The 27,278-nt window shown below is 42.1% G+C and overlaps 4 protein-coding genes and 1 long non-coding RNA gene across 6 annotated transcripts; 2 read left to right on the top strand and 3 right to left on the bottom strand.

Moving 5' to 3' along the window:
- The first annotated feature begins 516 nt into the window (after positions 1–516).
- On the top strand, positions 517–3,314 carry LOC311501103. The gene is made up of 3 exons (XR_014699500.1): positions 517–721; positions 892–1,148; positions 3,176–3,314. It is a non-coding gene; the product is annotated as an uncharacterized lncRNA (long non-coding RNA).
- On the bottom strand, positions 2,435–12,130 carry pex1 (peroxisomal biogenesis factor 1). The gene is made up of 24 exons (XM_084562763.1): positions 11,866–12,130; positions 11,022–11,168; positions 10,789–10,872; positions 10,530–10,644; positions 9,593–10,284; positions 8,839–8,958; positions 8,623–8,743; positions 8,330–8,436; positions 8,069–8,148; positions 7,859–7,991; positions 7,553–7,649; positions 7,295–7,465; positions 7,044–7,198; positions 6,687–6,873; positions 6,378–6,544; positions 5,620–5,754; positions 5,476–5,540; positions 5,157–5,299; positions 4,888–4,991; positions 4,570–4,746; positions 3,921–4,163; positions 3,128–3,322; positions 2,907–3,037; positions 2,435–2,686 (listed from the first exon to the last, which is right to left on the bottom strand). The coding sequence occupies exons 1-24, from the start codon at positions 11,971–11,973 to the stop codon at positions 2,602–2,604; spliced, it is 3,762 nt and encodes a 1,253-aa protein (XP_084418889.1). The 5' UTR covers positions 11,974–12,130; the 3' UTR covers positions 2,435–2,601.
- Positions 12,131–12,139: 9 nt separating this feature from the next.
- Positions 12,140–14,009, top strand: rbm48 (RNA binding motif protein 48). Its single transcript, XM_084562766.1, has 5 exons — positions 12,140–12,350; positions 12,548–12,738; positions 12,836–12,981; positions 13,190–13,746; positions 13,856–14,009. The coding sequence occupies exons 1-5, from the start codon at positions 12,222–12,224 to the stop codon at positions 13,916–13,918; spliced, it is 1,086 nt and encodes a 361-aa protein (XP_084418892.1). The 5' UTR covers positions 12,140–12,221; the 3' UTR covers positions 13,919–14,009.
- clxn (calaxin) lies at positions 13,975–15,514 on the bottom strand. The gene is made up of 6 exons (XM_084562767.1): positions 15,305–15,514; positions 15,006–15,160; positions 14,706–14,810; positions 14,467–14,615; positions 14,214–14,318; positions 13,975–14,121 (listed from the first exon to the last, which is right to left on the bottom strand). Exons 1-6 carry the CDS (start codon positions 15,382–15,384, stop codon positions 14,071–14,073), a joined length of 645 nt encoding a protein of 214 aa, XP_084418893.1. The 5' UTR covers positions 15,385–15,514; the 3' UTR covers positions 13,975–14,070.
- Positions 15,515–15,943: 429 nt separating this feature from the next.
- On the bottom strand, positions 15,944–24,542 carry sytl1 (synaptotagmin-like 1). Of its 2 annotated transcripts, none has more exons than XM_084562764.1 (15): positions 24,272–24,542; positions 22,900–23,026; positions 21,567–21,718; positions 21,344–21,458; positions 21,205–21,262; positions 21,083–21,119; positions 20,964–21,004; positions 20,215–20,328; positions 19,917–20,083; positions 19,720–19,822; positions 19,313–19,474; positions 18,857–18,935; positions 18,673–18,772; positions 18,274–18,479; positions 15,944–16,754 (listed from the first exon to the last, which is right to left on the bottom strand). In XM_084562764.1, the coding sequence occupies exons 2-15, from the start codon at positions 23,022–23,024 to the stop codon at positions 16,612–16,614; spliced, it is 1,602 nt and encodes a 533-aa protein (XP_084418890.1). In that variant the 5' UTR covers positions 23,025–23,026; positions 24,272–24,542; the 3' UTR covers positions 15,944–16,611. The 2 variants fall into 2 exon arrangements, with proteins under 2 accessions (XP_084418890.1, XP_084418891.1); XM_084562765.1 differs by having other exon boundaries at positions 24,267–24,290.
- Between the last annotated feature and the right edge of the window lie 2,736 nt (positions 24,543–27,278).

Below are 27,278 nucleotides of genomic sequence, written 5' to 3'. Positions count from 1 at the left end.
ATTTTCTTGCATCTGGCAGTCACACGCCTGCTCGCCAGGAAATGCACCTGTCAGGAAGAAACAAAACCTAAACAGAGCTAAAACGGTCCCGCAGTCAGCTGTCATCTCTGCCTCTCACTCAGACGTTTTAGTCAAACATCGGCACAGCGTGTTCTTTTTTTGATGCTCTCTTTTCAGATCACAAAACCACCTTCATCTCTGTTGCGTTTCATCAAAGCCGTTTGTTCTATTTTGGTGGAAAGCGGCCTCCGCAAGTGAACATGTCACACGCTGGGTTGATCAGGATCTAAATTTAGTCAGGGTTGTCGCCCCTTGATGTTGTGAAATGAACGCGTTTTGTTGTTTACAGGAGCCCTTGAATCGCTGGGGAGGACTTTGAAGAGCAAGAGCACCACTGCAGGGAGGGGAGGGGAGGTGAGGACGAGGAGGAGACGATAAGTGAACTTAACTTTACCTCAGGTTCCTTTTTATTTATTTATTTTTGGACTCTCTAGGTTTGCTCCTCCTATCACCCGTCACCACATATTTGGCCGTGTCGTGCTTCAATAAAGAAGGTAGTGTTTAGAAAGATGCACCGGAGACCACAGGGAATGTCTGTCTGATGCATCAGTGTTTCTTTTAGACGTCCCTACAGCCAGGCCCCAGCCCAGGCTGCACCGAATTAAACAAATTGGTGGAGGGAGTGCCTGTCAGCCAGGTGATCTGATGACTCCAACATCCAGTGAGTGTTTGCAGGCATTTTCTTTTCTAAATGAAACAACAGGGGCTGTCTCATTCAGGGAGAGTCCCATGGGATCAAAATGCTTCTCATCAAAGCTGCAGTTTTCCTTTGTGTCTCTGTGTATATTAAAGTAGCTTTCTTCAGTGATTTATGGCTTTGTCTCATTACAGGTGTGAGAGAGATTGATTAAGGCAAAGAGAGACTCCCACTGAGGCCCTTTTTTTTTTGTATTCATTCTGCACTGTGTGGGATTGACACAAGACTTAGGCAAGCCAAAACCAGCCCCGTGCGTCTATATTTACCACTGCAGAACCTGCCAGTGCCTGTGTGTGTGGGACGACAGCAGGCATATTGCTTCAATAGGAAAATATTGTCAAGGCTCCTCGATGAGAAGAGCCAAGGAACAAGCTGAAGACTACTGTCTCAGGTAAGACTGTTGAAGACACCTTGGGACCCTTCAGTCAAGAGTTTCTGAGACACAGAACCTGCAGAGGAAGTTTAAGCACTGGATTTAAAAAAAAAAGCTAGAAGGTAGTCGCTTTAAAAGGTTTACCTTTCAAGTAAATGGTTCCACTCATTCTCCCCTGATGCTTGTTCTTCATGTGAACCCAGGCTGTTTTGGATGTTTTTGAATGTATAAACACTGTAGATGATAAAGAGTCAGGGTAATTAAGCTCAGTAGAAAGGCAGCTTTAACCCCATTTCTTCCTTTCGTCATGTTTTTTCTTTTTCTTTTTTTTGTCCATTGACGTTTTGGAAGAGTCTGTTAGCCTAGAAGAAAAGATTTCAGATATACAGTATCTGATTTTCCCCAAACTGAAAGTGAACCGTTACAAGAGCCTTTTATTTATCTAAAGCATAACGTAAATAAATGTTTCAGGTTTGTAGGGTTGTTGATAGATTGGTGGCATTGCATCATTCATTGCAGAAAATTTGACTTTGTCACAGTATGGAAAGCACAAGTGAATTAATGATGACTCAGTTCCATTAAGTGTGCCAGAAAACCATGACAGTAAGCCAGATTGCATAAAAGCACCATCTAGCCAAAGTGGAATGCAGATTTTATTACTTTCAGAACTGGTTTTACTACAGGAATCTAAAATGGCTAAATAAAGACCTCAGTAAATCCAATGTTGATACGTGTTGAGTAATCACGATGCACACAGATGTTTTCACTCGGTTCAACGAGACCTCTTTGCACTGCTTGAGCGAAGTAAATCACTCCATTGTTGTAGTCTGCTGATCTCATGCAACAGACTTTTTTTTTTTTTTTTCCCACAGCAAACATTTTGACATGTCATGGATGGAAAAGCAGTTGTTTCAATAATGGATGCATTGCACTTAGAGAGCGCTTTGCTCTTGTGCATGCCGGCTCACTGCCGTGCCTTACGGGACATTTAATGGAACTGAGTCATCGTTGATGTTGTTAATTTGGCCTGTTATTTTCCTGCAGCAACAAATTTAAAATGTATGACAGTCCCTTCCTTCCCAAAGTGAAGCCATGTGTGGGTAATTATTCCTACAATACTATTAAATGCTCTGTTAGCAAATCAAGTCTTTCTTTAAAATAATTTCCAAATTACATTTGAATAATCTTTTTAACACGAATGGCTTAAATTTTAAACTCTGGATTAAGTTAACAATTTAATGTGCCCCTGTGCATTTGCTAATGAAATAATGACAATGTGTACAAAGGTTTCAGTATTTATTCATTTTAACAGTTAAACTATTTATAATCTGACATTATACATATTTACAGTAACTGGATTTTAATGAGTTACATGTCTCATTTATAATCAAGTCAGTAGAAAACACTATTTTAATTTACACTGACATCAAACTCTGAAATTATTAATGAATTAGGTGTGTGATGTGTTCGATCAAGCTAAAGTCACACGTTGTCCAGGTTTGAATGTGACAGAATGAAGAGATTTGCCGTCTCCTGCGCCACCAAAGCCTTCATACCTAAAACAAAAAAGATTTATGTTAAAATACAATTTCAACTGAATGTATTGACTGTCTACTGTATATATACAAACTATTAATTGACCTAACAGCTAAAAAGCACCATAATATAATGTATGGGACTGTCAAATGTATCTGCTCCGGTTCTGTTGTAATTCTATAAATACACAGCAAAGTGACAGAACATACAACCGGTCTTGAGAGATGCCATGTTACTCACAGTTTAGTGTATTTGCTCCAGTCTGCTTGGCTGAGAGATGGTTTCGTTACTGCCATGGCGGAGTTTAAATGAGCCTGACACAACAGCAGGCTCGGCTGGCTGGAGGCTGAAGGCAGCCAGACGCACTCTTCCTAAACACACACGCGCACACAAAGTAATCATACGAACAGTATTTTGCGTAACAGCAGCAGGCTATACAGTAGTTCATTGCTGTCACTTACGTTGGCTCTCCTGTAGTTGTTCTTGATGTTGTTAACTTCTTGTTGTAGGCGCTCCAGCTGCTCTGGACCGAGTTCTTCGTATCCACTCTGGACGGTGGACATGTAAGCAGGAGGCAGTGAGCTGAGGGGGTCACGAAGTGAGGCTCCTGTAAAGTCGTGGGTCATGGAGTTCGGGCCAGAGGCACATCGGGAGTTCTGTAAAAGGAACAAACACAAATATTACGAGAGAAATACTTTATTATTATTATTATTCTGCCTACCTACAATTGCATGACATTGGTGGGGGGTATTAGAGTGAGGGAGACAGTGGCAGCCACCAGGGTGCATGAGGAAAAAAGTGAAGTGTGAGGTGCTGCACTCAAGGCTCAAGCCAATGTTAAATGAGAATTTTGGGTTATTCAACTTAACATATTTTTCCTATTAGGGTTGCTATTTAGGCTCCAAGTTAATTTAACATCCTGCTTTTGTGATGTAGGGATATGAGTGTCAGTGAACAACTAAACACATTCTTTCTCGAACTCCACACAGTCATGAGATTACTACCATGTTCTCATCTTGGTATCAAAAAGTTTTAAATCCTATTTAAAATGGGAATGAATGAAGAGACATGTCTTAAAAAAAACATATAAATTATTATCTCATTGTTGGGGTCTGTCATTAAATGCTAAGTCTACATTTTTGTGAAGTTAAGTCATAGAAGATTTTAGATGAGTTACTTGACAGAGGTTGATCTTTGTTGACTAGACTTATACCTAAATGTGTGAAATTCTGTTATTTTGACAGCAGTGCTCACCCGTCCTGAATGCTGTGAATCCAACTCGGAGGACTCGCAAGAACTTCCAAAGTACAGTCTCCAGATGTTGCTACGGCGTTGTTCGTTTTCCGCTAGAAGCTCGCTGGGCTCCAGGAGGACCAAGGACTGGTCCAGCCCCACGCCTGGCTCTCCCTCTCCCACCGAAACGTCCGAACCGCTGCTGTTGTTGGGGAAGATCATGGATGACAGGCTCATGTCGCTGTCGGAGCCAGAGGTCAACTCCTGATTGTCACACAGAAACAGAGGACCACGGTTTATACACACAAGTAGTACTCAAAAATAAATATATATATAGACAACAAAACTGTGTTACTGCAGTCCAGCTATTAAATAAATTAGTTTAAGCTTACTCTGCCTCGGGGAGCTATTTCTGTTCTATTCAATCACATTCTTGTCACCGCGGCTGGAGATAATTTGAATTATGTTGTGAACTGATAATGGATTCACAAGTGAACACACACATGCTGAGGTGCATATGAAACACCTCATTTAATTAGCCTTGAGGGATGAAAAAAAATGTGGCTGCTTAAAAATTGGAAAATGGACTGACCAACAGTTTCCTGCCTGCTTTATAAGCCAAGGCCAATTTATAACAATAAGACTTGTCTTTTAAGTATAGCAGACTTACATGTGGGTTGCCGGTGCCAAGGCTGTTATGGACAGCCTCCAGCTGCGCATTGTAGAGCAGGGCTTTCAGGTCTGCCCCTGTGAACTGCTCTGTCTCCGCTGCCAGCTGCTCCAGGTCAACATCCGCAGCCAGAGAAATGCCTGCGCTCAGAGCCTTCAAGATCTCCACGCGAGCCTCCTGGAAATGTGACAGAAGAGGAGACAGGCTGTCAGTGGTTAGATTTAAAAACTGAGGACTTCAGAATCAAAACCCAACATTTGTTTCTTTTAAGCACTGCTTCATATCAACTGATTAATTAGTGATTCTCAATCAACAGACCAGGTCAGGTGGGGGGCAGTAAAGGGACTTGTCCAGTCGTCCAGGTCTCAGCAGGGCCGGGTCAATCAGATCTGGACGGCTGGTGGCTGCGAGCACATATACACCTACAAACACAACCATGAAGAATTCTCCTACGGTTAAAAACCTCCAGGCATATTTGAAGATATATTAAAATTTGATTAGTTTAATTAATCAATGTCTGACACGATTTTACAATCAACCTGATTAAAATCCAAACATTAATAATATGCAGGGATGTGCGACCTTACCTTGCAGTCCCTCCACCCCGTCCAGCTGGGTGAGGAGCTGGTTGACCACACGGTCGGTAACACCTGTGTTGTCGTGACCCCTCCTTGGAGCCAAAGAGTCAAACTCATCGAAGAACAGGATGCACGGCTTGGCCGCTTGTGCCCTGGGATGAAGGAGCAAACACATGGAAGCAAAGCAAATTACTTATATTACTACAGTTCTATGAATGGTCATTCATGAGGCTTATGATAACTACAACTATTGGATGTTCCTTAATATAACTAATATGAATAACACAGACAGTATGTGGTGTTGGGAGGAGGTTAAATGTCCACTAACCTCTGGAAGACATCACGGACTCCCTGCTCACTGGCCCCGATGTACTTACTCAAGAGTTCAGGTCCCTGGGAGAGGTGAAAATCCTGTGTTACTGAAAATACAATCTGCTCTCATACTTTCTGACTAAATAAAAGCCCAGCATACCTTGATGCTAATAAAGTTCATGCCACTGTCTTTGGCCACAGCGCGGGCCAGCAGCGTCTTCCCCGTACCAGGAGCTCCATACAGCAGAATTCCTGAGCGATGGCGGATAGGGAGATTGGAGAAGAGGACGGGATACTGCAGCACAGCAAAGACATGCAAACAATTACTACGCAACACTCTTGTCTGTTGAGCTATAAGAAAGATCCTTACATTAATTGTGGTTTAATGTAAAATAATACAAAACAAAAAGTAAAGTACTGATTTGGTGCTTTACAAAACACTTCACACAGTAACTGAATGTCTTAAATCCTTTAAGGTGTGTATGTAATACTGTTGGTATCCTCCCTGCCAGTGGATTAAATTTCCTTTGGAACATTAATCATGTTTGGGGAAAGCAGATGCTGCTAGCATTCAAATGACAAAAATAGATCAAATCAAAACCCGACTAATCCCGAAACATCGTAATTAATTTTTAATCAACTGGAGGTGCTATTATAATTCATATGTGAAGTGGCAGTATCAAAAATTAAATCAAATCACGGAATTGTACAGCAATGCTAAGACAAGGCTAGAAATTGGTGCGTGATTTGCTGAATCCAAAGACAAAGCCAGAATCACAAGCAATGGCAGCGCTCTTATTTAACTCCAATTAAATGAATTACCTGATTCAAATCATTCATCACTCAGCTCCTGATTTTGACTCAGACTCATATTGGCGCCTTCGTCTGACTAAAACACACTGGGACATGTCAACTGACCTTGGCGGGGAGCAGTATGGTGTCCATCAGCTGCTGTCGCACCTCTCTTAGCCCTCCTACTTTCTCCAGACCAACTCCACTCGGGGTGTGGAGGTCTACTCCCCACAACGAAGGAGGAGTGAACCCCTTAAGAGCCTGCGCAAAGTCCCTCCATGACAGACAGATACCTGAGAGATGCAGGTCAGAAACAAATAATGTGAAGTCAGCACAATTACTTATTTTTAGCATTTAACTTTATTGATTTTAAAAAAAAAAAACTCAAGGATTATTAAAGCAGCAGCATAAATGTAAAGCTACAGTCTCTGATACCTTGGTCACTGTGTCCTCTTTGTACAGTGCTAGCGTGGGCAGCCCGCTCCAACAGCAGTGCTAGATCTTGAGGTGTGTATCCCTCTGTCTCCTTGGCAACGACCCCCAGGTCAAGAGTTTGTAAGGTCTCCTCAGATACGCAAGACTTCCTGAGGATCAAATGATGCAGGATCTCAGCTCTCTGGGCCTGTAAACAATAACACAGGTTGCTATTTTTCCTCCTCAGTTTTTGTCTTCCCTAATGTGTGTGTGTGTGTGTGTGTGTGTGTGTGTGTGTGTGTGTGTGTGTGTGTGTGTGTGTGTGTGTGTGTGTGTGTGTGTGGGTGTGTGTGTGTGTGTGTGTGTGTGTGTGCTGACCTGATCTGGTGGCTGGATGTTTACAAATCCCTGGATGAAGTGGGAGCCCTGCACCACAGTCAGAGAAGGGTGGAGGGAGTGCTCACTCTGACTGGTGATGATGACGCACACGAGGCTGCAGCGAGCCTCCACCTCATCCACCACATCCTTCAGACCTGCAGCCACAAATCGACAAAATGCATAAATGTCATCCGTCAGCATATGAGGCGACAGACGTTCTCACACAGATAAGAGAATATTTTATGGCTTACCCTGTGCAATGTGCTGCTGCAGCAGCGCCTCGGGGCCGTGCTCGTGCTCAGGTGAGGTCGCTGCCCGCGTCAAATGATCCAGGTCATCGAGCAGCACGACCGAAGGCTGTCTCCACTCTGCCTGTTCAAAAATGTCCTGCAGAATCTGTCTCACAGTTTCTGCCCTTTTGCCTAAAATAAATCATCAGAGAAATATATTTAATTTAATTTTTGCTTGTTTTCTTTGATAAAGTGTATGTTCACAGGGTCTTTCTTGACCTTGTAGCTTTTTGCAGTCCACCACCTCCACGTGTGCATCCAGATCTTCTCGAGCTTTCCCGCACAGTGCTCGGGACAGAGTGCTCTTCCCACTGCCCTGGGAGAAGAAATAATGACACAGCATCTTACAGATTTTACAAAACTATACTGGCGAGGACAAAAATGCAACTCTTCGACTCTTGTATTTCCTGTGGGCTTAGGCTGACAAATCAGCAGTACTGAAGAATTCTGTTATTCTTTGTGAAGCATAGAAATATCTGCACTGTGAACAGCAATAGTTAACTAGCATGGTACGCAGAGTGATACCTTAGCGCCAGTGACGAGCAGCGCTCCACCCAGGACTCCCCGTCCAGTGGTACCAAGCTCCCTTGAGAGGGGACTACCCAGAAGGCTGTGGGAGATGAACTCAAACCCAGTCTTACTAAGCTCACTGATCCCCCTGTGAAAAGACAGTAAAATGAGAAATACAGAGTAAAACAAATATAAACCGTGCACTAAAACAAGAGTGAGACTTACCCGAGAATACTGAGGGAGGGAAGCTCTGGTGTTTCAGCAACAGCTTTCACAGCTGGTACAGTCACTGGCTCTCTATCCACCTGAATATGACACAAAATAACAGCTGTGAGTAAAAAAACATCTCAGACTTAAAAAAATAAAAATAAAAAATTGCTCTGTCCATATTTTGCATGGCATCATGTAATAAAAATGTATACGAAGCAATCTATTAAAGAGTATTGCGTTACAGTGTTTCAATTTACAGTACATGCATGTCAATACCTGTATGTCTTCCTTCCTCATAATGGTGGGCGCCAATAGAAACAGCTGGTCTGGAGGATCCCTCTGTGATTCCGGTTTCAGCACAGTTAAAGCAAACTCCAACTTTGCTATAAACGAGAAAAAGTGGTGGGACACTGATTTTGTCGCCAGTGAAAAACTGAAATTTTATTGTGTTATGAAATTACCCTCTTTTGTATTTATCGCTTTGGAAATTGTATTACATAGCCACCTGCAGATATGTCTTTATACGATTTAATTCTTAAGCTTGTAACTTAAGTGCAGAAATGAATCACCATCGGTTCCATGTAGGAGGATGGTGCCAGACCGCGCTGTCAGGCAGGCTAAAGGCTCATGACTCTGCGTGTGCAACCAACCAAGGAAAGCTGTTTGGATCTCCTCATCGTCCTCCTCAGGCTGAAAAGAAAATGTCAAAGAGCAAATGAACATAAAGCAAAAGAGTAGATAAGATGATTGAAATTACGTGTTCTTATGACCACTCCAGCACTCACCAGAGGTTTTAGGGGTTGTAGACGAATAGTAGAGGCGATTTTGATGGCTGACTTCACTGGTTTAATTCTTACTGTTGAATGTGGCAGGATATTCAACCTGTTGGCCAGGGGCTGTGGGATCTGAAAAACACAACTTTTGTAACCAATATGATAGCATATAAAGAAGTGACCAAGCTGTAATAAAAGCACACAATACAAGCAGCGTACACCGATCAGACATAACATTATGACCACTGACAGGAGAAGTGAATAACATTAATCATCTTGTGACAATACAATGTTCTGCTGGGAAACATTTGCACCTGGCATTCATGTGGATGTTACTTGTAGACATGTACCACCCACCTAGACCAGACCAGGCACCCCCACCCCATAGCAATGACACTCCTTGATGGCAGCAGCCATCCCCAGCAGGATGCAGCCTGACACAGGCACACACACAAAAACGGTTTAGGAACAACTAAAAAAAAACATGAAGAACAGCACAAGGTATTGACCTGGCCTCCACATTCACTAGATCCCAAACTGATCAAGTATCTGTGGGATGCACTGGAACAAGCCTGATCCACAGAGGCCTCTCCTCTCAACCAATAGTCCCCCACTAACAACATCCTGTTGCCAGACACCACAGGACACCCTCAGAAGGCCCATGTCCATTCTCTGATGAGTCAAAACAGTTTTGGCGGCACAAGGAAGGTGGACATAATGTTATGCCTGATTGGTGTATACTCCTTGGTTGAAACATTATACTCACCCATACTCTTCCACTGTGGATCTCTCTCTTGCTTTGACTTCTCTCCTTGCCTGCTGGCATCTCAATAATATGGCACACTGTCCTGACCACCATGGGTTCCTCTCCCTTCACCATCTCTCCATCTTCAGCGGTACCACCATCTTTAGAAATGCCTACAATCTTCTTTTTCTCCATGGCCTGCTTGGTCCTGTCCCTCACTTCTTTAGGGGATGGAACCTTGGAGAGCAAGCCATATGTCACTGGAGACTGGCCTCCACATAACCTAGAGTTCAAACTGTGGCTCCATGGAAATAAATGAATAACACCAGTTGCAACGTGACTTAAGGCGGGAAGAGAGTCGGGAGGTGTACCGCACACTCTGTAGAATGAGCCAGTGAGAAGGGCAGGGATGTCAGGCACAAGCGGTTGCTCTTTAATTGGATCATAGGTGCCCCTTATCATGTGGCGAAGCAGGCTTTTCAGGTCAGCTATACCTCCCCACTGGTGGCCCGGAGGAGTAGGAGAGGTACTTTGTAATGATGGCCTTGGAGGGGAGGAGCTATCCATGTGTTGTTCTCTGTGAATATGTTGTTTCTGGCTGGGTGGTGCTGGAGATCCTTCAAGGTTGCGAATTCCAGCACGCGCCTTTGGAGACACCACAAGTTCTGTGAACTGCTCCAGGCGACCGTAGGGTACAAATGGAGAGAGTGAAGCTGCGTAGAGTTAAAAAAAGATCATATCATTTTCAGAAATACTGTCTATGAATATAACCAAATCATAAAATTGAACAAATGCTTAAGAAAGTGCAGAAGACATAACTTGAAGAAATAGACCTGCAATATCTTCACAATTATTTTGATTATTAATTACATGTTTAAGATTTTTAGCTATTGAAGTATCATCTATTTGATCACTTATCAGCAAGGCGATATAATTAAATAATTGTATTAACACCAACCTATTCTGATGTAAATGGCTGTGTGATTGTCCACCCACACAGGAAACACGCCGTCTTGAAAAACCACTCTGATCTGATCCAGTAGTTGCTGCTCCAGAGCAGAGCTGTGGAGCTCCTGTCACACGAAAAACACATGATTAACTCATGTTTCTCAAATGTGGTTTTAAGTCGCAACCCTTTGTAGTAATCAGTGTGTATTTAAAATGCTGCATATTTGTATGAAGACAAGCTAGACATAACAAGTCACAGTGTCACCCACCAAAATCTCCCAGTCATCAAATGACAGAGGCTCCACAAACACCTGATGCAATGAGGAGACCTGATGGCACAGTCTTAGGAAGCTCTGAGGGAAACCACACAACCAGTGAGTCAATATTAACAACCAGTTAGCCTAGATAGCAACTGACAAATAATTATCAAACGATTTCTAGTTTGTCCCATGTAAGGACGATGTAAGGATAATTGGCAATTTATTCAGAAAAACACAGCTACCTGCTCTCCATCTTTAAGGCCTAGCTTCTCTCCCAGTTGCCGAGACAACTCCACTTTGTAGCTGTCCAGGCTGGCGGAGGTTCTGCTTTGAGTCCAGCTGAGAAACACTGAAGACCCATCGCCCCAGGACAACTCCAAGGCCTGGTTCTGAAATAGAGAACAGACACAGAACAGACACAAATAAATTAGATTTAGGGATAGAGGGAGGCGATCAGTGTTGCAGAGGTAAAAGTAAGCGGACCAAGTGATACTGTTGATGTGTCTTTCTAGAGACAGAGTAGGTCAAAGATGACGAAATACTCTACATTTCTGTCATCAGGAAAATATATGTTCATTATCAACTTATATAGATGGTAATGAACCACTGGGACAAGACTCTTAGTCTCTTCATTTCTAATGTAGTCTTTTGTCACCACCAAGTGAGACTGTAAAGGAACTACTAGTAAAAACAGTCAAGATGGAAACCAGTAGTGAAAATACTCATCACTACTATAAATTACCAATGTCCCCATCATTTTTCTGACCGACATATGGTTTACTGTATATACAATCCTTGACAAGCCTCTCAGAAAATGTTTTGAGCTGTGCACGTAGTGGTTGACTCTCCTTAAAAGCTGCTGGATATTAGGGTAGAACACAACAACACAACAACTAACACAACTACAACACAACTACTTCCGTATAAAAACAAGGCAAACGAGCAACGTGCAAAAAACACGCAAGAGACGCTGGCTTTGTAAATAGACCAATTTTTTTTTCTTGTTCGCCGTCTCGTCAAATAAAAGTTCCGCTTCATGTTAGCTTCATGACACTGCAAGGTGGATAAGTAGCTAAGCTAACTTACCTCGTTCAGGGAAAGATGCGATATCAACTTCGAGGGGAGGTGAAGAAAGCAGTTTTTTGTGTTGTTAAAAACAACACTCACAGGTTGAATGCCCTGATTACTGAACATAATATGCACATACTTTCGTTAGCCCTGTAAATTTGAGACAGTTGCTGCGCTAACATTAAATGTACAACAAACCAGTAGTCGATCGATGTGTTCTGGGGATGCCACGCCAGACCAAAGCAGCTGATATTCGACTGAACTACTTTTCAAAATAAGACATTCAACTCGGACGTACAACCAGCGCGACCATATTCAACATAGTGAAAGCACTTATTTTGAAATTTGTCAGTCGGAAAATTGTTTCCAGAAACATGGCGGCACCTGTCAACAGCAACTCGGGCTGTTGGAGAGCCCCAGAGGTTTACAAACATCACGAACAGCGGAAAGTATGCATTTCTCGACCAAAATACAGGGAGGGAAGAAATGCAAAATCAGTTAAGGTAAGGATTATCTATGTATTTGTAAATATCAGTAAAAAACTGTTTATCTTAAATATAGGACTCCCAGCTACGACTCCCAGCTACGTGGTAAACACCACTAAAAATGTATATAAAACGCCTTTTGCATTCAACATACCTTAGTGAGTTGTTGTATTTACAATTAAAGAACTTACCATATTTGCCTTGTGTATTATCAGGTGTACACCATCAATTTAGAGTCTCGTTATCTGATGGTCCAAGGGGTCCCAGCCATTGGTGTGATGACAGAGCTGATCCAGCTGTGTGCCCTGTATGGAGCTGTGGAGGAGTACAGACCCCTGGACGAGTATCCTGCTGAGGAATTCACAGAGGTCTACCTTGTCAAGTTCCAGAAACTCACAAGTGCCAGGTAGAGGGTGTGACATGATTCTCCTAAATGTCATTTCATTTCATAAAACGGTGATAATCTGGCTGCAGAAAAGTTCAATACTTTTGCTGTGTTTCAGAGCAGCGAAACGACGCATGGATGAGAAGAGCTTCTATGGTGGTGTGCTGCATGTGTGTTACGTACCAGAATATGAAACTGTGGAAGACACCAGACTAAAGCTACAGGACCGGAGGCGTTATATAACAAGGGCTGCTCAGAACAGAGGTATAATTTTACATCAAATGCATTCATCCATATAAAATATTTTTATATATTATTACATGTGTATATTTAAGCTATTTGTATGATTTGTCAGTTTTTACTGTACCCACATGCTGAAGAATGTAATTCAGTTTCAGTTGTGTATTTTTTTAAGCAGTGAAGACAAACAGTTTGTTGAGACAGTTTTCTCTCTCATTGTAATGTCACAAAGAAAGAGAAAAGAAAAGGAAAGAGACGATTCACGAGGAGCCCACGTCTTCAGACACAACCACCACATCAGACAAGATCATCCCCAGACGTGACCAAAACGCTGGCATTGACAATACGGGGGAGACTTCAAATGTCAGCCATTATTCAGGCTTTCCTTTATTGCCATTGCCTCCCCAAGAACATTATTTCTACAGTCGTGATTACCAACATGGGAATATACAAACAGAGGATAAAATGGGGACTTTACATAACGCCATCACTGCCACGAAAGAGCAGCGAATGCAGAGTTCAAGCTCCAACCAAACCTCCTCCAACAGCGACCGAGGCACAGAGCACAAACTGACCTTAAACAAGGAGTCTGCAGTCAGGTTTATGCCAAGGACTGCACACTTGGAGAACAGGAAACGCAAAATGGAAGAGGTCACAGAGCATTTGGCAACCACTTCTGGACAAAATGAGCCTTTGATTGGGCCAAAATTACCAGAGCCATCTAAACTGGACATGGAGGATAAATCCCTGAACACAACTGTCGACCTGATCAGAAACACAATGAAGCAGGTGCACATAATTATCATTTCTGATTGTAATTATTAAATGGAATAGAATTTCAATGTAATCTAAATGTGGTTATGCATGTCAGTAAAATCAGTTTTGTCATTGTCCTTAGGTGGGATCTGCTCCAGACATCAAACCAGTGGAGAAAAAGATGAAACCACGTCGTCGGATTTGAGGATTTGATCAGGGCTTTCTCCTACTTTAGAAGATAATCAGACAAACAGTTCCTCTTTGCAACTTTTTTTTATTTACAATTTTTCCTTCCAAACACGTATAAAATTTTTATTAAAGAAAGTCAGTCTGAAAATCCACACAGATGTGATTCCTTCATTGGCCCAGTTGTTCATAAAATACACGTTGCTCAAATGTCTCAATATTCTGAAAAGTTAGAAAAGCAGACTGTAAGATTAGGAATCCGTGACATGAAAATTAAAGCTATTTGAGTTCAGCAACCTTTCATTTGTCATTACCTTGTAGTCAGGGAGGCAGGGCCCAAAGGCTGCGAGTAACAGGTTTTCTTCTCTAACTGCTTTTTCAAAGTCTTCAAAAGACAGTTTGCCATCGTGATCATGATCCTACGGGAGGAAGTAACATAACTTGTTCACAACTTATGAGCAGAAAAAGATCTTTTCCCCTCCAAAAACACTCAAATTTAAAGATAGTTTGGAGGTGACGCAACGATGCCTGCATAAGCAAACTAACTGCGATATTTTAGCTTCTCACCATCCTAGTGAGGGTGATTTCCACCAGGTCTTTGATTCCTTCTTCCGATTCCTCCTCTGTGGCCAGGTTGAGGCTATTTTTCAGCATTTGTAACATCTCCTCTCTGGAGATGTACCCGTCCCCATTCAAGTCAAATACGTGGAAGCAGTCTGAGCCATTGACAAAAAATGGAAAGCATTATGATAGGCACAATAATAATCCTGTCTCTCTGTGTGTGTGTGTGTGTGTTAAGAGCTTACATTTTATATGTTCGTCCATGTTCCCCCGTAGAAAAACAGACAGTCCCTCAATCCACTCTCTCATGCTGACGTAGCCGTCGTTGTCTTTATCAAACGTCTTGAAGACTGGAGGACAGATCACCAATAACATTAAGGACATGTGAAGTTTAGCAAACAATCCACACTCATCTTTGTCTAACGGTTAGTTATTCGTGACCCTTTAAATGTTTAAGGCCTTCCAAAGACTACGAGAATAGGAGATGACTTACCTAAAACATCATAAATGACACACAAAATAAAAATAAGCACTAGAAAGTATACCTCCATCCATTATTATGTCGTGGGTAATCCCAAAGATGTTGTGCAGTATGCTTCTGAACTTCCCTCTTTCCAGGCCTTGAACTGCTCTCCCAGGGTTGCTCGGCTCCAGCAGCAGCAGGTCATACTCTCCAATAAGACACTCAACTTCTGTTTTACTGACTTGGAAATAGAAACCACGGATATAAATTTCACAGTCTTGAACGTTAGAAGTTTTTGCTAACCGATTCAAACCCGGAATAACAGTCTATCATGGTGCTGAACAGGACAAGTATTGACAAAGAGATGTTTGACCGTGATACTCACAGTGGTCCACTTGCGTTGAGATGGTTTTAGCGAGGTTTTGCACCACTTTCCTGTTCTTATTGGACATTTGGGACATTTTCTAGAGCCGGACTCGTCCTTCGACTGGGTGCGATTTGTTATACGGTTGCCGTGGCAACAGAGCCTCGTCCTCTCGTTTAAGATAAGCATGAACAAGGTCAAAGACACTGGAAAATGTAAACGTTATCCATGATTGTGGTTTTATTTATTTTCTACGTAATTAATTTTAACAAAATTTTTATTCAATATACATGTTCGCTGCAATTCCCCCCTCCTCATTTTCGCAGCACCGCAAAGGGACATTTTAAACAACTTTGTCACAATCCATCAAGCGTCCAACATGTCAAGTTGCCTGTATGTTTATTTATAAAGTCTAGCTGCATTAAAAAAATAAAATAAATGGATGCAAGTACAGGAGGGATCAAATAATTACGAGGATTAAGACACAAAACACATACGGCATACCTGAGATTTTATTTTGAAAGTCAGTAGTTTCACTTCCGCCCTCAATCCCTTTTGAAGCTGTGATGTTAACAGTGCCATCTGCTGGACACAAATTCTGTCTCACCAGTTTTACGGGTCTGACTTTAAATGATAAATAAGAAGGGCAAGGGTCATATACTTGATGTAAAAAAATAAATAAAAATAATGATAAAGTTTTTTTTAGGTATAAAGTCAACAAGCTTCTTGAAATTTCTCATCACTTTATTCTCCAGTCTGCTCTCTGTACTTGGGAAGTCTGACCACAGGGTGGCAGTCAGCTTATCCATTTAAAAAAAACTTTAGGTCCTTTCCTTTTCATGTACATTATCGATGCCTAAAAAACACATTCAGTCATAACACTTATATGATTAATCAGAATAGATGTTTTCTCCGTGTGAAAGTCATTTAACCTGGTTTTCTTACATGCTCCAAAATGACTGAAACATCTGTGACATCTGTGCCGTGGTGTTTCACTTCTAAAAATGGCAGTAAGTAAAAAAAAAAAAAAACAACCTCATGATTCATCAGTTAGGTTTGATATTTAATTAATAAACTACAGTGATTTACAAATGCCATATTTTTTGTAAGATTAGATACAAATCTAAAAATATACATGTGAAACATTTGATTTCAAAACTAAAAATTGTAATCTACACCATTAAGACACTCTATTGCACCACTGCTGACTCCTCTGTACGTGTGTTTTCGTGCGTGTGGTTGTGAGAGATAGAGATAAACTGAAATGTGCTGACGTGAAGAGGCTGTCATTTCAGTCCAACCATCATATGAACACATGTCTGAGTCACTCGGGCCGTTGTGCGAGGTTAGTTCTGACTGGTAGAGTTGCGTCGATCCAGTGGTTTGGGTTTTCGATCATGGAGGTCCACACATTGACCTCCTCTTCTGTGGAGTCCATCCAGCTGACCTTCTCGCCATAACTCTGACCTGCCATTAGAAACAACCCACAACACGGTTCATAATTTATGTTTCCGACATTAACACGGAATAAGTAGCCCACATTGACGACTCTTCCTGTAGGTCCATGCACGTACTCTGTCCTTGTGTTATTCTTGAATAACACACTGCTACAATAAGAAAGGATATAAGCTCTTTGACATGAGAGCAGATTTACATGGAAAGAAAAAAGACTACAATTTAAGATGAGAAGAATATAAATACAGCCTCCAAGCTGAAAGTAGAAGTAGTAACGGCGAACAATCTCAGCCGTCTACAGAACAAGGCCCTGTCCTCTGAATATTGCAACTTCATGCAAACATTTATAGATGTCACTTCTCACCGCTATACTGACATCTTCTTCCTCAGTTATCTATCTGTGGTTTGATCTTGAGCACTACCTCTTCCTCATTAACCGCAATAACACAAGCAACGAGCAAAACAACACAACTAGCGCTGATGCCAACTTCCTCACAGCATTAAATAATCTGATGTGACTGTTCTTTGCTATGCACATTTATATATATATATATATATACCCAAGTTCATCTTGCAGTCTATGTGGTTGGTTTCAAGAACAGATATTTAGCAAGGAAATGAGACACAGCGGTGACCTCGCTCCGGTGACATGACCATCTGAAATACTTCAAATGCCAGTGGGAAAAGATTAAGGCTTGTATGAAGCACTGGGCTGAAATACTGCTAACATACCACCCCTAAACAACACTGTAAGATGAGACACTGTCTACAAAACTGTCCATAAAATATCACCAATGTCCCTTCTCCTTATCTTATCTCATGAGACATCACCAGTTGCCAAACCTGAATTCTAACAGGTCACATTTCCAGTCAACTCCTGGCTCATAAGGAGAAATGCAAACAACAACATGAGCGATTGATTTCAAAAAGCAGAGCTGGGCTGATAGGTGCAAGGTAAGAGATGTGATTCTTTGCACAGTGCTGGCTGCTATCCACAAGGACTGCAGCACAGGAGAAGAAACTTGTGGCTCTGGGAGCATTAGTTTCCTAACTTTACAGTTGCCTAAAATATAATTTATCACAGACACACAGAGGAAAAGCTCCCTCAATTGGCGAGTCTTACATTTATCAACGCTGCATAGATACAATTAAACAGCAGCACACAGGCAAGATAAACACCTCTACAGGCACTTTTGTCTGCTCTCATTTTTCAGTATACAGACAGTGCAAGCAAAAATCCATAATAAAAAAAATATGGTTAGCTACTATATATTTCTAAATATTTTCTATTACAATATCATGACTGGTATATGCTTACACCAGTTCTGAAGTAATCAGAAGTACTGAGGTGAACAGGATGCAAAGAATTTACATTCACTGAAGTAAAACCGCTCCACGCGGTTCCATGATGTGAAATGATAGGTACAAGTAAAGAAAACTTTATTTACATAGCATCGTTAAAACAAGCCAAGCTGTCTTAAGGCGCTTCACAGAACTCCGTACAGGAAATACAATTAATTCAAATTCTTACCGGTTCCACAACTCAGGCGAACCCCTCCGAGGACGTACGTCTTCAGTCCTTCGCGGTGCCACACGGTTAGCTCAGCACAGGCCTCTCTCAGGTCGCTGCTGTGGAAGCCATCGTACACCATGGTGTGGTTGTAGGTAGGGCTGATGGAGCGCTTCACCACCCGCGTCTTCTGACCGCTCTGTCGGCTAGCGTCTGGGAGAATGTAGCTTGAGGAGTGCAGAGTATGACAACGGAGTCAATTCAAAACAGAAGTCATTCATTTGCATGAAAAAGTTGGATGCAGAAGTGGAATAAAACAATCCTAAATATGCGTGCAAGTATGGACAGTTGTGATTAAATACTAGTTGACTGAACACGTCATGAACTAGAGTTGGGAAATTTGTGGCAGCGCTGACACACCTTCTAACAAAGGAGTCTACAACGCCGCCTTTGCTGGAAAGGAGACTTTGAGCCTCTCGAAGCCAGATGTGAAGCTCTCCTGTCAGAGGCAGACCACCACCTTAACACACACACAGACACACACAAAGCATGTGTGAGACTCAGGTGATTGTGCTACTGAGTATGATGTATATATTCTGCTTACCCTCAGATCCATCTGGAATGAATTTAATAGAGAGCATTATGTTCCCACGACTGCTAATGGCGTCTGGGCTCATGTTAATCTGTGACGGGAAGAACAAAAATGATTAAATCAGGAGAACAAGATAAAGTGAGAACGAAGAAGCAAGGGGAAGAGAGGCAGAAGGGTGGGAGCAGGGAAAGATTATGGTTACATAAAACCTTAGTTGAAATTCACAGCATGTTCTCCTCTGCCTTCAGCTCCCCCTGACACAAGAGACACTCCTCCTCATATTCTGTGTCTCCAACAAAGATGCCAAAACTGCTGTTACACAGACACTGAGATACTAAACAAATGGAGGCATTGCAGAGTTTTGGCAATTATTTATCTGGGAGTATTTGGTAAATAAATGCTAATTTATGCTAACTAACTACTATGCGAGTGTGTATTTGCATGCAAATCACTGATGGTTGTCCCTACCCGCGGCTGCAGGTCTTGCCACAGGGGCTGTGTGCACGTCCAGTCCCAGAGCCCCAGAGCCACTTCCACCTCCCCCAGAAACACATTTCTCCCCAGGGGCTCGGCATGCCACACAGACAGATTCAAAGTCCGACTCCGCAGCTCCCCGATCCGCACTTTATACTGAAAGAGAATAAGAATTACAGTTAACATGTAACAGGAAGCAGAGGGCAAGTGTAGGACAACACATTAGATGAAGAAAATGGATTCCAAGTGTTTTTTTTGTCATAAGGATTTATGTTAAAAGACAGTACATATGAATGTTTGCATGTTTTTGGCCACAAGTAGAGGAGCTGAAAGACAACTGGCTGGTGGATTTCTGGGATTGTTGCCACTTTATGTAACATGTAAATGAGAGAATGTCTCACTTTGAGTGTCTGATCATAGACCGGGTTTAGTGTCTTCTTCTTCACTGAAGTTTTCTTCTTACTGTGACTCGACTTGTCGGGCAAGAGATAGGTTTTTACATATCTGTGAAAAACACACACGGAGAGACGCACACATTGTTTGACTGACGTGTGACTTTGTTGGTTCAATATGCACAGTCACATGCAATCGCACATACGGGTCAGAACGGTTCTTGCGTGCTGCGGCGATGTCCTCGCAGCGATACACTTTGACGAGCAGCTCCTCCTTCTGGCTGTTGTAAATCAACAAGTATTGGATCCGGCCCCTCACTTCCACCGCTCCGAAATCCCCCGAGCTGAACAGACTCATCATGCTTCCACTGAGCTGTAGCACACGCAGAAGAAAGATCAGCCCCTACGTCATTGTCCCCAGCTGAGTCACCTTCGCTGCAGCAACTATCGCTGGATAGTCAATATATCAAAAGTGTGTGTGCATGCACGTATTTGTGCCTGTACCGTGTAGCTTGAATGAAGGCTGCTGATAGAGCTGCTACTTCTCAGAGAAACGGGATCTGTCACGCTGCTGCCAAAGGAGTCAGTGTCCCCATTGAGACCATCAGTCAAGTCTTCCTAAACACACAAACACAATTGCAGCTCTTATATAAAGCTCCATATTTAGTGACAATACATGTAACTTGTATATAAAGTCACTTCAGGAAGTACTCAGACTGCTTCATTTTTAGCACACTCAGCTAAAAATATCCCCACAGCATCGTGCTGCCACCACTGTGCTTCACTGTTGGCGTGGTAAAAGCCAAGTGATGAACAGAGCCTGGTGTTTAATGATACATCAGTGTATCTTTTCATTGAGCTCTCATAGTGAACTGGTCATTTTCCTTTAACTAGTTTCAGTCTCTCAGCTCTACAATAAAGGCTTGACTGACAAGTGTCACTGATTAGCAGGATCTCCCACTACCTACCTCACTATTATTTTATCATTGAGATCTACAAAAAGACTTTGATTTCATGGCTTGGACTTTGTCCTGCGGTGTGAAGGTCTGAATACATTCTGAAGCCACTGTCTATGAACAGTATCATACTCAGACTACTTCATCAACCAAACAAGGCAACATGTTTGATGGATTTATACAAATAAGCAACAAGTGCTGGCTCAGTATTTGCGGACAGCAGGCGGAAGGGGATCCAGTGTTTACCAAAACCATTAGTCATGCTAATCTGTGACAGTGGGTGTGTAGTGTATTCACCTCAGGTCTCTCTGCATGGCCGTTACTTCTCCTTTCGCATTCTAAGAGCAGAATGACCAGTTATTGTATTGTATTAAGAGGCAGGAAGAAAAGGTGCAGTGGGAAGGAAACTTGCATACCTTTGGATGACGAGGAACTATTTCTATGCAGGACACCCTGTAATTAAAGATTATTTGTTGGCATTTAGATGATTGTTTAGAAGGCATGTTCAAGTACGGAAAGAGGAAATAAACACACAAACCTGCGCAACAGAGCTTTTTGTTCTGGGTACGGGGATAGGTTTCAAACTTCCTTCACTCCTGAAAACAAAGAGGAAACTGTAAATGCAGCAATGCTTATATATCACAACCAGTGATTTTTAGATAGACACCCTCACTGACCCTCCACTCTCTTCCTCCTTGCTGTCCTTCAGTCTTTCCTGTGCCTCAGGAGGGGTGTTGTTGTTGTTGGAGGTTTCCGCTCTCTCTCCATTGAACAGTTCATTCAGGGGCACATCTGTTACCATGGCAACAACCACAGAACCATCACTGGGAAATCCTTATAGCGGCGGTGACATGGTGCAGCTGGCCAACGATAGCAGTACTGCGTTAAATAAAGACTCACCCCTGCTCTTTGCCTTTCTGTGGCGTATGGTGGATTGGACGAGGTCACAGCCCGAAGTCCGGTTGCGATGGCGTTTGCTGCACGCCTCTCTGAACCACTCCCCGGACAGGAAGCGCAGACGCGTTTGATCTGTCACCGTCTCCTCGAGGACCCTGCAGCATCACCCGAGAGCCAAGATAAACGTTCACAACTTTAAATCTGCATAAGTCAGCTGATAACATAAGGGAGAGCCACTGTTGTCACTTCTGTCATGCAGCTATAGCCACTGGGCCATGCTAAAGACTTGTGTCACTTCTACTGTAACGAAAACAAAGCGCATGACCGGGCAGGTTACTGTTTACATTATCAACAAGCTGTTACAATTTTCTCTTCCGTAAACCTGATATTTAAAGAACAGCTGTAAGGATCTGTTGAGAAATCAGGAAAAAATGTGATGAATGTGAATTATCAAGCAAAGTGAGAAACACTCTTTCCTCTTTTTTTACATTATGGATAATGGTTTTGCATCACGCTCTTTAGGTTTTGTACTGTTAGCCAGAAAGTTAAAGATGTTACCTTCCCATATTTTCTTGTATTTTATTCACTTAGTGATACCACAGACATTTTTTTTAAAAATTGGTTAGTAATCAATATTTAATCATCTCTAAGAATAATCAAAACAAGTCAAGTAATTTAAATTATTTGATAGTTTTAGCTTTTGAGAGGATATTTTTATTTTTCTTAAGTAATAGTGAAGAAAAAGTTTTTTCAGTGTTGGACTGAACAAAACACACAAACTGGAAACTGTGACATTTTATAAACCAAATTATTAACTGATTATTCAAGATTAAAAATTATAAATGATAAAGACTGTTGCTAGTCAACAGCATCAATATTTGTCAGACAGCAGCTCTTCTGTAAGCAGAAATCATTTCCACTGTTAACTACTAGACTAAAGGAAATCCATTTACCTTTGTCATAGTGAGGATAACTGTAGTCCTTTAATTTTGCATAAACTTTGAATAGCCATATAACCATATCCAACAGCGAAAGAACACAGCTTTTGAATTCAGAGAAACTTTTCAAACTCAAACAGGAAACAAATTAAAGAAAAACCTGAAAACTGGCAGGTAAAACAGGATCACGGTGGTTCAACAAATGGTTTGATGAGTACCAAGATGTGAGCGATAAATACGAGTTCAACACTGAAATCACTGGGAGATCATTCTCAGAGATTTTCCTAATGCATCCCAAGAAGCAACAAAGCAAAATGTAGCCCAAAATCTTGCCGAGACATTTTTACATTGGCCTTCCATTTCATTTATCACCGAGACAATAAATAGTCACCTCTGACCTTACACGTCCTTCGTCACGACGACGCAAGTCCGAGTCACGCTGTAAGACCTGCAGGATGGAGGACTGCTCCTCATCCGTTAGATGGCTCAGGTCAAGAGATGAGTCAGTCTGCCCCCCTTCCATGTCTGAAAGAGAAGTGCATATAAAATCATCCTTAAGTAAATAATAGTTCAACTGTGTCTTGCTAATGAGGTATAATTCTGTGCCAGTATATACAAAATACAAAAAAGACAAGATCTAATTTGTGTCTTATGTTGCATGGATGTATTGGACAGGACACAGTCTAGGGCTCAGTACAATGCTCTAGAAACATTGTGGCTGCTAAGAGCACACCGTATTACACTGAAACATTTTCTACCAGTTTTGCTTCCACCAGTATGTGATTTTTTCCTTCAGAAACAGTGAAGTAAAGTAAATAGTAAAATGTTCTGGAAACAGGCAAATACTGGAGAAATGTCCAAGAAGATAAACATAATAATGAGGAGAAGCAGACTAATGTTTTGTCTGCGATGCCTCAGGGCCTTCAGGTTTATCTTGTGATCATTTGGTGGAGCACGGTCTCACAGCTTGGAAACCAGTGTGCACTTTACTTTCAGGGCCCTCTTTGAAGGTGTGTGTCCCCCAGTTGCTGTGCTGCATCAGTGGGCGAGGAGTTTCATACTCCCCGCCTCCCCTCCAAATGCTACGAATCTGCCAAATAAAACTATAAAAGACCATGACAACAAATTGTATTTAAGTCAAAATTATATCTGAAAAGGAGGTTACTGTATATTACAACCCGCTGCACATTAACATTATTTAAGAGTATGTAAATGTGTCCACTGGCCTGAGGTTAATTGCGTCTTCTGAGAAACTGACGCATGCGCAAATCGGTTGCCCTAGCCAAACGGTTAGTTCAGCAAACAGGATATTGAACGACTGCGCGACAGTTTTCAATCACATATAAACAACAGAAAAATTATAATAATAATAATTATAGTATAGTGCTGTGTATGATACTGCGTGTGCAATATTTTTCTTCAACGGATATTAGCTGTGGTATTGTTTTGTTGTGACAGAGAGCAGGTGCGGTTCTTTTTAACGCAACGTGATACCTTACTGTAAAATTTAATGCCATGTTTCTGAAATATCGCTTAAGTATCACGTTATTTTTTTTTTTTAAATTAAGCATGTATGATTTTAGGGATATTTTAGGGCCCGTGCAGCACTCTTCCTCATCACGAACACCGCGAGAGAGGGGACACCTGTCGCCACTTCCCCCCTTTTCGCGTAAAAGGTGAGTTTCTCCGCCCCGATTTGTTAAAACAATAATAATAATGACAATGAGCACAAAGAGACGTGAAACACAAAACGAAGGCGTGTTACCTTACTTGTCAGCTTCTGTCAGTTCCATCTGTGAAAAGTTTGCCGAAAAGTTCCTCTGAGTGCGGTGAGTGTGTGTGTGTATCGACGTTTGTGTTGGCTGAGTAAACGGAGAGAACACGCCCTCCAGAGCCAGCCCGCACAGGGGCTACACTCAGCTGTAGCCCTCGGCCTTAAAGGCGGAACAAACACAGAATACGTTGAGGGAGAGGTCGTTAGAGTAAGGGTAAGGTGAGCGGCTAGGGAATGTTATTGTCAGGATAATGTCCTCACTCACACACACACACACACAAGTTTGTGTGGCTACCTTCGTGTGTGGGTGTGTGCGCGCGCGTGTGTGTGTGCGCGCGCCTGTGTGTGTAGAAGGGCGACATACTGATATGGTGTATTTGTCTGGCTACTGTGTGGTATGACTCACACACACGGATGTATTACCAAATGGCAGGATCGATGTAACTTTCCTCCTTGTTAGCAGTCCACACCTGTTAAACACACACTTGGCCTCACACTGAGGTTGCACCTACTCTACTGTACACCGCTTGTTTTGAAACGGAGGCAATAAGGGCCTCACCTTTAGTTTGGACTCTTGGTGTTGCGTTTGTGTGTGTGTGTGTGCTGGACATCCCTTTCACTGTAGTGGAGATGTGTTTGTGTGTGCAGGGGGAGGGACAATTCAGAGGCCTATGTTCAGTCCCGTCCTTTGTCAACAAACTTGGATGACAGCCACGGTCTGCTCGGTTGGGGAAATCTTTTTGTGTGGGTTTATTCAAGCCTGTGGGTTCTGGCTCAGACATAGAGAGACTGGAGCAGTCCAGCCAGCAGTCCTGCTGCACCCCTAAAGGCCTCCATCTGTGCCCCTTCCGTGCTGCATGCTGGGGTCCATATCAACTTCCATATACATATATATACATATATATATATATATATACATATATATATATATATGTATATATATATAAACCTTTTTTTTTTGGTGGCGCGATACTGCCTGGCCAAAAAAAAGTTCCCACCAAAAAAAAGGTCACACACTCTAATATTCCGTTGTACCGCCTTTAGCTGTGATCACAGTACGCATTTGCTGTGGCATTATTTTGATAAGCTTCTACAATGTCACAAGCTTTATTTCCATCCAGTGTTGCATTCATGTTTCACCAAGATCTTGTATTGATGATGGGAGAGTCTGACCACTGTACAAAGCCTTCTTCAGCACATCCCAAAGATTCTGAGTGGGGTTAAGGTCTGGACTCTGTGGTGGCCAATCCATGTGTGAAAATGATGTCTCATGCTCCCTGAACCACTCTTTCACAATTTGAGCCCCATGAATCCTGGCATTGTCATCTTGGAATATGCCCGTGAACATCAGGGAAGAAAAAATCAATTGATGGAATGACCTGGTCATTCAGTGTATTCAGGTAGTCAGCTGACCTCATTCTTTGGACACATAATGTTGCTGAACCTAGACCTGAGCAACTGCAGCAACCCCAGATCATAGCACTGCCCCCACAGGCTTGTACAGTAGGCACTAGGCATGATGGGTGCATCACTTCATCTGCCTCTCTTGCTTACACTGATGCGATGGTTCCCCACTATCCTTCCAGTTTTTTAGTTTCTTCATTTTCCTTAGATGTTTTCTCTGCTTGATGCAGAATGGTGATTTGACCCTTCTCAAACAGACTAACACCTTTCCCACGACCACAGGATGTGTCTTTCATCATGGTTGTTTAAGAAAAGAGAAGCTACTCTTTGCATCAGTTGGATTTAAATAACTTGTTGCCAACTCAAAGATAATCACCCATGCAGTAATTATCCAATAGGAGGCTCGTACCCGTTTGGTTTGTGAAATCCAAGTGGCGACTTTTTTTTTTTGGCCAGGCAGTGTATGCCTTCAGTTGATTTTTATATATTTGTATGTAATTCTTTTCATCACACACTGGGAGTTGACTCTGGTCATGTGCAGATTACAATCAGTTAACTCCCTCTGCTGGTGTGGGCAAATAAGCACACTATCACATGCATTATCTCTGTAGTGATAAGTCGCTGTTACCAGATCTACATTTATAGTGGCAATCTTGAAGATTATCATTGAAATAAATAAGTCAGTGTCTGACAGTGCATACAGTAAATAAAAAGAAGTAAACATTGAATAAGTACAAAAATAGAACTTAAACACAATAGAAATCGTACAAATGTAAGTACAATATATCAATTTGACGTTAATTGCACTTCAGGGAATATGCAAACATATCTTATTGCACTCCTTCATACAGCGCTGGTGAAGCAATCCTCTGCTGAAGCTGCTGGACAGTGCTGTTATGGTCCCGGGAATGAGGTTTACAGTATGTGTCTGTGGAGACATTACTATGCAAAATCACAGTTAGCGTTGCATGATCAATCACCCAGCAGTAGGTGGAGCTAATGTTTAACCGATAATGTAATTTTCTTGACTGGGTGGGTGAACCCTCCATGACAACTCCCATAAATTTCTGAAGAATGAAAAATGGCCTATGGCATCTTGTGTCTGACTGCACCTAACTCCCTGCTAATCCGAAAAGGATCAACGAAGCGGAGTATGAGTGGAGAAGAGGCAGGCGGACGGCATGCAACCTGTGAGCGCACCCACCTGTGACTAATAGCAGACCACGCCTTTAAGCCATGATACAATTTTACCACAGGTACGTCATATAGATATTCATCTCATATAGGTGTTGAGAATGGGGAAATTAGCTATAGAGACTAAAACTGTTTGTGTACCAAACTATAAACTTGTTCGTTTCTGCTCTAAAGTTGGGCATTTTAACTTGGAGGTATTTGGGGATTGACTCACTTTTGTGGCCAGCCTCTAGTGGCCATTACAGGAACTGCAGTTTTTGAAACTTCCACCTTGACTTCATTTTGCACAACACAGTTTTGACTTCTAGGAAATGAGGTTTACAAAAGACACATCTGAAGTTACCATTTATTGCTTTGGGTGCCACCAAATAGAACAAAACAAAGCTTTTGTTATTGCCACATTAC

This window comes from Chelon labrosus (genome assembly GCF_963514085.1).
Source record: "Chelon labrosus genome assembly, chromosome: 16".
NCBI lineage: Eukaryota > Metazoa > Chordata > Actinopteri > Mugiliformes > Mugilidae > Chelon > Chelon labrosus.
This window is presented reverse-complemented; position numbering and strand designations above follow the sequence as displayed.

Bases quoted from the DNA above. Each gene is read 5' to 3' on its own strand.
- pex1 (XM_084562763.1), bottom strand. From the start codon at position 11,973: ATGTTCAGTAATCAGGGCATTCAACCTGTGAGTGTTGTTTTTAACAAC. The intron at 10,873-11,021 runs GTAGCTGTGTTT...GGTTTCCCTCAG, and splicing joins GCCTTAAAGATGGAGAGCAG to AGCTTCCTAAGACTGTGCCA. The intron at 2,687-2,906 runs GTGAGTAACATG...TTTTTGTTTTAG, and splicing joins TGGAGCAAATACACTAAACT to GTATGAAGGCTTTGGTGGCG.
- rbm48 (XM_084562766.1), top strand. From the start codon at position 12,222: ATGGCGGCACCTGTCAACAGCAACTCGGGCTGTTGGAGAGCCCCAGAG. The intron at 12,982-13,189 runs GTATAATTTTAC...AATGTCACAAAG, and splicing joins AAGGGCTGCTCAGAACAGAG to AAAGAGAAAAGAAAAGGAAA. The intron at 13,747-13,855 runs GTGCACATAATT...CATTGTCCTTAG, and splicing joins TCAGAAACACAATGAAGCAG to GTGGGATCTGCTCCAGACAT.
- sytl1 (XM_084562764.1), bottom strand. From the start codon at position 23,024: ATGGAAGGGGGGCAGACTGACTCATCTCTTGACCTGAGCCATCTAACG. The intron at 21,719-22,899 runs GTCAGAGGTGAC...GTGATGCTGCAG, and splicing joins CGTGACGAAGGACGTGTAAG to GGTCCTCGAGGAGACGGTGA. The intron at 20,084-20,214 runs GTACAGGCACAA...CGTGTGCTACAG, and splicing joins GCCTTCATTCAAGCTACACG to CTCAGTGGAAGCATGATGAG.
- clxn (XM_084562767.1), bottom strand. From the start codon at position 15,384: ATGTCCCAAATGTCCAATAAGAACAGGAAAGTGGTGCAAAACCTCGCT. The intron at 15,161-15,304 runs GTATCACGGTCA...TTTCCAAGTCAG, and splicing joins ACGCAAGTGGACCACTGTGA to TAAAACAGAAGTTGAGTGTC. The intron at 14,122-14,213 runs GTAATGACAAAT...CTAACTTTTCAG, and splicing joins CCTGCCTCCCTGACTACAAG to AATATTGAGACATTTGAGCA.